General features: G+C 42.5%; 1 protein-coding gene across 1 annotated transcript; it reads right to left on the reverse strand.

Moving 5' to 3' along the window:
* Nucleotides 1–716: 716 nt before the first annotated feature.
* LOC131231587 (glutathione S-transferase F13-like) lies at nucleotides 717–7,059 on the reverse strand. The gene is made up of 3 exons (XM_058227836.1): nucleotides 6,877–7,059; nucleotides 6,720–6,768; nucleotides 717–1,302 (listed from the first exon to the last, which is right to left on the reverse strand). The coding sequence occupies exons 1-3, from the start codon at nucleotides 7,024–7,026 to the stop codon at nucleotides 842–844; spliced, it is 660 nt and encodes a 219-aa protein (XP_058083819.1). The 5' UTR covers nucleotides 7,027–7,059; the 3' UTR covers nucleotides 717–841.
* Nucleotides 7,060–8,383: the final 1,324 nt, after the last annotated feature.

Consider the following 8,383-nt stretch of genomic DNA (forward strand, 5'->3'; position numbering starts at 1 on the left):
CCGAGTCTGGGTCTATCATGGACTAATCTGGACCGAGTCCGCCCCGGTTACAAGTACCGAATCAGGTCGAGTCAGGTGCAACGGATATTCATGGGCTGAAAATCATACTCAAAGCCTAGATTCACTTGTCAGAATTGCAGCTTCTATTAGCCACACGGCATCTCAAATGTGAAACATCATATGTGTACACACACGCGGCATCTCAGATGTGAAACGTCGTATGTACACACGCACACACTCAAACTGGACTCGGTTTGAGTTTGGATTGGACGAAGTCAACTCGATTTGGATCGACTTACCCGCTCGGTTCGGATCGAGTTGGATCTGAACGAGTTGGATGACTCGAGTCGTCCCGTTCTTAGCTCCACATACAAACATGCGTGGATCATTTGTATGTATCTATACATGTAATCTATTAATTTATTTCGGGTTTTGGGCCAGGTCAGGTGGGATCATCTGGCCTAACTCACCCATGAGATACATGGGCAGGTTAGGTTGCGTAGGGTTCAACCCAAACCCAATCCACTTAAACGGTCCACATTTTCCAACCCGAGCTTGACCCACTAGCTTGACTGAAAACCGCCTCAAAAATGGGTTGGGCCAATTAAGCCATGGACGGACCTGATCGATTGCCACCCCTAGGTGAGGCCCATCAAGTGGACATCATAAATGGATAAAATGGGCCAGATACACACACACCAAAAAAAAAAAAAAAATCATAATTACCAAAGAAAGTCATTTAAAGGAAACAAATAGTAACATCTAAGACATAATGTTACGAGGATATAAAGACAATCAAACCCTCTATGCTTTATTTATTTCACGAAACCTCCTTAGATACTCATGCATTTCCTCCAATAGTCATCCCCTCCATAATTTTCTTTGAAGCGGGCCGCGACGAGATGTCGTCCCACCACACCTTCACATGCTGGCGTGAGCTTATCAGTGAGGCTTTGGGAGTCTTCATGAAGTAGTTAATGTATGGGATGTGGTGAAGATCAGCTAAGCTGTAGAAATCCCCAGCTAAGAACTTGCTTTTGGACAACCTCTCTTCATAGACATCGAGCACCATGGCCAGCTTCTCGACATTCGCCTCGACCACCTGATCATCGGTGGTCCCGCCGAGGAGGGGAGTGATGAGAATCTGATATACGATGGCCGAGATCGGTGGATTGAAACTGTGGGACTCCACTTCCATCCAGACCTTGATCAATGCTGATTCTTTGAGATTGTCCAGCCTCAAAAGATCAAGGCCTGTGCCCTTGTATTTGGTCGCAATGTAATCGTTGATCGCGCGAGATTCTACGTCGGTCGGAATCAATGGTTAGTAAGATAATAGATGTGATAATCAAGAAAATGCAAATGATCATTTAGCAATGTGGGGAGACTTGTTTTCCCTAGAGGGGGGATGATACATGCATTCAGCATGTGTTACATGTTTTTGAGCTTCTGTGGAGCCCAATGTGATGTATGTGTGAAATCCAAACCGTGGATCAGGTGCTTCACCTCATGTTCACTATACAGACCAAAAATCAGGCTGATCCAAAGCTTAAGTGGGCCATGCCACATGAAAAAAATACTTCAAGTCAGGATACAAGACTTTAAATTCATATAGTGTGGCCCACCTGAGTCACGGAATGGGCTTGTTTTTAGGATATGTCTTTATTTTTCTGGAAATCGTCTGATGAATGGATTGGATGACATATATACAGCATGTTGGGCATTGCATATAATCTGGAAGTTCCTATGGTAGATGTCTCCTCCCCATTACTCTCTGTTGTTCCTGTGGTGTGGCCCACTTGAGTTTTGAATTATGTTGATTGTTGGAATCGGGGGTGGCCCATCTAATGGACGATTTGGATGGCCCGATGGACCTAACATAGCTCGGACATATGGGAACTCACTAACGATCATTCCCATTGAGTTTGAGTAAAGGGTCATTTGGCATGAAAGAGTGAGTGACTCAGTCGAGTCGTGTCAGAGTCAAGTAGGTTCAGTGAGTTTTAATATTTCTGAGTTGAGTTAACTCAACCGAGTTTTGAGTCGAGTCACCGAGTTTTAGAACTACTCCGTATAGCAGATCTGAGCAGGTAATGGGTACGCATGGTTTCAAGTAGGGCTGTGAATGGGCCAGCTTCGGGCTAGGCAGAAACAAAATTTTGAATAGGCTGGCCCATCGGGCCTAGCCTGAACAGTTTAAAATTTGGACCGAAGCCAACCCCAACTGCACCCATTGACAGCCCAAGTTTTAAGACCCGAACTAGTAACATATGACTCGTCTGATTCAACCCCCTACCCAGGGGTGTCAATGGGTCGGGCTGAAGCCTAAAAAATCAGAATTTTGAATAAACCCGGCCGACAACTCAGCTCAAAAATTTTCAAAATTCGGGCCAAGACCAAAATCAGGCCCGGCCCATTTACATCATGAATGCAGTAGACCTTGGTTTTCATGCAAGCTATCAACAGGCTGGTGGGATTGGTCTCAGCCCAGATTTTGAACTGTCACATACACACGTATATGTATGTGTGTCTTGATAAGGAGGGGCATATTTATATAGATATGCCCCCTCCTATGGACACACACACATAAAGAGAATCATGCTCACCTGCGCGCCACACCTTCATCCATAGCTCAAGTGGTAGACTGAGTGAAAGATACCTCGTTTCAACACTGACGTCTTGGTGTCTATTCCCTAGTGGGGGGTAGGCAGTGTTGTGTACTAACAAGCTAACCACCAAAGAAAGAAAAAAATGAAAAAAAAACATGCTCACCTGCGCCCCTATGCATGTGTGCACCTTTACACATGTGTCATGGGCGTTTAATCCGAACAGTCCATCTGATGTGGAATCCCATGAAACCTAACGGGACAAATTTTCACCCTGATCTAAAATTCTGGTGGGCCATAGCAAAGAGAAATGAAAATCAAATTTTGAAGTCACATTACATATGATGAGTTCTAAAAAAAGTTTGAACAAGTTCTGCATCATGGCCCACCAAAGTTTTGGATCAAAGTAAAAATTGGGCCTAGGATTTAATGAGGTGCTACTTCATGTGGACCATTTAGATTTTGGAGTCGCATCACGCATCACGTATGATGAGTTCTCCAAAAAGTTGGCATAAGTTCACATCAAGGAAGGATGGGATCATCCCATCAATTTAATTTTTGGCATGGTATCCCATGAAATGTATTATAAATTTAATGGATATTTCAAATGTCTCAATTAGTGCAACTAAAAAGCACTATAACTTTGGTATGGCCTGATTGAGCCAAGGCCCAACCTTTTATTTCATGGCCAGGCTTGTGCATTCGGCCTTGAGCGTGAACGAACTCAATCACCAGAGAGTCCATGTATACATTGAAAGGGCCCACCATGAATGGTCTTGCCTAAAAAGTCCATTGGGAGCATGATTCTCATCCAACGGTTGTAGATTCATTGATTATGTGGACAATTGAGACGCCACATATCAACATTTTTGCCTTATACAACCTGATTGGTTCATTTAAAGATGGAACATTCGTGGTTTACACCTTATACGTCGTAGCCAAATCCAATGAGCAGAATGTCACACTTATATGAAGGCAATAAGATGAAATCAAGGAATATGAAAGAAAAATCATGAAAATCCTAAACACATCTCTACCGAAGACATGTCATGGCATAAAAGCTAAAATGCTCAGAAATGTAAGCATGAACGAAACCCCAGAGACAGTCATCTTTCTAGAAACATTTGGCAATAAAGTATAAGCTACGCATACAAAAGTGCTTATAGAGCATGCGTAACTCAAAACAGGGAAGAAGCGGTGATATTTAGTTTTACATGCTGGATTTAATTGGTCATATGTAATTGTAGAATCCTAAGTGATACGTTAAGAGTATAAAGTTTCTTTAAAATAGAAATAGGACTGCACATGACAACATAGCTAGAGGTGTACACAAACTGAGCTAGCTTGGTTAGCTTGCTCGACTCGACTTGGTTCGTAGCTGAGTTTAAGCCAAGTTGAGCTGAATTTTTGAGTTCGAAAATATGTTTGAGCCGAGTTCGAGCTGGCCCCACTCGACTTGACTCGGATCGGACCCAGCTCGAATCGAACTTTTCGATGACTTGGTTACTTTGATATTGATGTTGCTCACCAAGTGTTTAACAAAATGACTTAAAAAGTGTGTTCGGTGGTAAGGAAGGTATGTATATGAAACTAATACCCTTTTTTTTTTTTTTTTTTTCTTGTTCTTGGTTTTTATGTTGCTTAGAAGGTGTTTGATAAAATACTAGTAAAACTATTGCTGATGTCTCAAATACAGTGAGATTTTGAAGGTGTAGTTCAGGTGTTTGTGAAAATGTCGCAATGGCGAACTCGGCTCAAACTAGCCCAAGCTGCTAACCGAACCGAGCTAAGCTGGCTAGTCATGCTCAAGGACTAAGCCGAGTCCAGTTTGAGCTAAGGCCAGCTAGTGGCCGAGCCGAGTTGAGTTGAGGCCAGCTCAACTCGGTTCGAGACAACGTACATCCCTAAACATAGCAATGTCTTATCAGGGAAGCGAACTGACTTCTTTACTTACATGCACTTGATTTAAGTGGTTGGTGAAGTTTTATATTTTGACTCTTTCTTTCAAAATGTAACTGTGTTGCTCGATCCATAACAATAACATCACCATATAATATACCATATATTTTGTGAGTATCGATTAATTAATGAAATTTCAACAAAGAGAAGCTATCACTGCTCTAATTCATTGTACCGAACAAAAGTTTGTAACATATGATTTATTATATATAACCCCGAATTTGATTGATTCTGATGTCTCCATCGGATAACTAGATCTTTGGCGGAATTGTCAATGACTATGGCCTTTGTGGAAGCCGTCGGATTATGGTTTATTTCAATTGGAAAGAATTTCCGGTACGGTTCACACGAGGTGGGGCCGTTGTTTTACAGTTCTACATAACTTAACATGATAAAGCTACCCCAACAGTACACGTGGCAGGAAAGATGGTGGATCAAGACTATCCTATGGCCACTAGCCAATGGCTAGTGGTCAGTGAACCGTGGGTCACACCATGATGTATGTGTTTTATCCACACCATTCATTATTTTTTTTAGATTATTTTATGATATGAGTCCAAAATTGAGGTAAATTCAAATCTCAATTGGACAACATATTAGGAAATAGTGTTGATTGAACGCTAACCGTTAAAAACTTATCTGAGGCTGCAAATATTTTGGATCAAGCTGATATTGTTTTTTCCTGTTCATTCATCTATGTATGACCTAATCAACAGGTTGGATGTCAAATAAGCATTACGGTGGGCCTTAGGAGATTTTTAATGGTGGATATTTAATCAAAGTAGTTTTTTTTTGGTGCTGTGGTACACCTTAGAATTAGATCTGCCTTATTTTTGGGTTCAAGCCCTAAAATGATCTGAAAAAAATGAATGGACGGCGTGGATAAAACACATACATCATGGTGGAGCCTACATAGCACCAACCCAGGGTAACTAGCCAATCCACGTCCCCATCCTACTAGTTTACACTGCCATGGATGGAAAACAGATCAACTTCTCTCATCATTCCCCATAAATGCCAACCGTTAATTATTCTTGCTTTCAACCGTTCATTTGAAGGTCACTAGTCGGATACCCAGGACCATCAATTTTCGAGAAAAGTCACTCACTGTGCTATATGGGTTTTATCCACCCCGTCTATCCTTTGTTCGAGATCATTTTTGGGTACGAGCCCAAAAATGAGATCGATCCAAGGGCCAAGGGTACCACACGGTAGGGATTGAATGACCACCATTAAAAACCTAAGTTTTGCTCAAAGCTAATATTTGTATTTCGGAAACGGAGCCATCAGCCAATGGCTGATGGTCGGTGCTCTGTGGGCCACACGATGATGCATGTGTTTCATCCATGCCGTCCATCTATTTTTTTAGATAATTTTATGATACGAGACCAAAAATGAATTATATCCCAATCTCAAGTGAACCACATTACAGGAAATAGTGTTGAATGGACATCAACCATTAAAAACTTTTTGGGGGCTATAAAGTTTTCGATCAAGCTGATCTTTGTTTCTTACCTTAATCTGGGTCTGTATGACCTAATCAACAGATTGGATGTCAAATAAACAGTACAGCAGGTCTTAAGAAGATTTTAATGGTGGATATCCAATCACTATTGTTTTCCTATAATGTGGTCCACCTGAGATTTATATCCCTCTCATTTTCGGGTTTAACCCTAAAATGATCTGTAAAAAAGGATGAACGCAATGGATAAAACACATACATCATGTTGGGGCCCACAGAGCACCGATCATCAACCACCGGGCTAGTGGCAGGGGGAGAAGCCAATCCGATACGTTGTATTCTCCCTTCATCCAGGTCTACGTGACCTTATGAACAGTTTGGATGTAAAATAAAAATCACGGTAGGCCATAAGAAGTTTTTAATGGTGGGTGTCATTATCATTACTGCTTCCTATGGTGTGGTCCACTTGAGTCTTGAATCTGCCTAATTTTTGGGCTCATACACTAAATTGATCCCGAAAAATGGATGGACGGCGTGGATAAAACCTATGCATCAAGATAGGCCCTACAGAGACGCGATCCGATGGACCATCTACCCTTCCACGTGTACGGTGTAAGTGTAGATCTACTATAAAACGATGTACACGCATCTACCATATCAATTTCCCACCTAATGGAGAATCGGAAACTAACCAAAGAGCGTCAGATCGCCATCCTCGAGTGCCGGAATCTTACCAAACGGCTGCCGAAATAAACAGAAAGAAAGAAAGAAAACAGGCTTAGATAAGAGAAGATTTACCAGAAATCGGTGAAGAAGAAAGAAGAAGTGGAGGGGCAAAATGGGAATTACGTTTTTGGTGGCTAGGTAAGAAGGGTGTTTGTTCTCGCGGGCTTGCACGTTAACGATCACGAGCTCGAAATCAGCGTCCATCTCATACAAGCTGGCCAGCACACGTGCCGTGCACGTGGACATGGGGTGTCCGTACAACTTCATTGCCATCTCTCTCTCTCTCTCTCTCACTCACTCTATTTCTCTCACAGGAGGGGAGTGGATATAAAGAGAGAGAGAGGACGGCTGACTTAGCTTTGACCTTTCTGTTGTTTTCAAGAAATTGACCACTGTAAACGCCACCTTTTATCCGGCCTCCCAAACTTTACTTTCCCAAAGTAAACAATTCCGTACGGACACACTATTTCCAGACGAGAATACCATTGCAGTCACTACCTATGGCTACGAATTATAACCGTAGCCATAGGTATTTAGTCACAGTGAAGCAAGGGCATTTACGTCTGCAAATAGTTATCCGTACGGAATCGCTTACTTTGTGAAAGTAAAGTTTGGAAGCGCTCTGAAAAGACGCCAGGTAAAAAGTAGCGTCTACAATGGTCTATTTCTCCCTCCGGCATGAAAAGAAGCACGAACAATGCCGTCCGGACGAACGCATGATAAATGCCAACTTTTTCTTTTTTTTTTTTACACACGCACACAAACCCCCCACACACTCACGCTAGTGGAATTTCACCACCTATGAATAGCCAAGTGAATATTAGGCACTCATATCTCACTGTTTTCCTTTTGTGTGGCTATTTCTGGGCAAATGTCCTAAAATTACATCGCAAAACAGATGAACGGCGTGGAAATACACACATCAAAATGGGCCCCACAAAGCCAGGTCAAAAGTTAATCTGCGTCCGTAAGGGACCAGATGGCTGCATGTTTGAATAATCCTAAACGTCCATCTTGTGGGCCTTAACATGGATGGAGTCGATCCGGACAATGCGAGTCAACTGATTTGTAAAATTTCGCTTTTCCAATGAACGCCACCGATCCTACGGTGAGGATCATCCCATTGCCGTATTTTCTTTATGGTTTTCCATCCATGATTTGGCCCACCAAATGATAGTTTGGATCATCCAACCATGGGATCCTATCCGTTGGAATGGGTATACTAGGTAACCAAACGCCGGCCCAGATTCTACGTACGTTTGATGCAAGGAGCTAAGACGCCATGCATGCCCAATCCAGATCATCCAAATCTTACCTCAAATGATCAGGCCATCCTAACCATCTGATCCACGGTCTGGATTATGAAGACGCGTGGCCCACTTGTCCATATTAACGGCTCAAATTCACTTCAGAAAACTTGGTACAGTACACTGTGGCTGACGCTTCACGGTACACAGGCTTGAATTTTTATTGCGTACAAGTGGTATGGACGGTAAGGTGGGATGTATGTGTCTTATCCACGCCGTCCTTCCTTTTTATCAACTCGTTTTATGGCAATTGAACCACACCACGTGAAACAGTGGTGATTGAATACTCACCGTTAAAAACTTCTTGGGGCCCACCGGAATGT

This window comes from Magnolia sinica, chromosome 17, assembly GCF_029962835.1.
Source record: "Magnolia sinica isolate HGM2019 chromosome 17, MsV1, whole genome shotgun sequence".
Classification (NCBI taxonomy): domain Eukaryota; kingdom Viridiplantae; phylum Streptophyta; class Magnoliopsida; order Magnoliales; family Magnoliaceae; genus Magnolia; species Magnolia sinica.

What these genes read in the sequence shown, in the direction of transcription:
- LOC131231587 (XM_058227836.1), bottom strand. Translation starts at nt 7,026, where the DNA reads ATGGCAATGAAGTTGTACGGACACCCCATGTCCACGTGCACGGCACGT. An exon ending in CTTACCTAGCCACCAAAAAC is followed by an intron (nt 6,769 to 6,876) that starts GTAATTCCCATT and finishes TTATTTCGGCAG; the next exon opens with CCGTTTGGTAAGATTCCGGC. An exon ending in TGGCGATCTGACGCTCTTTG is followed by an intron (nt 1,303 to 6,719) that starts GTTAGTTTCCGA and finishes CGACCGACGTAG; the next exon opens with AATCTCGCGCGATCAACGAT.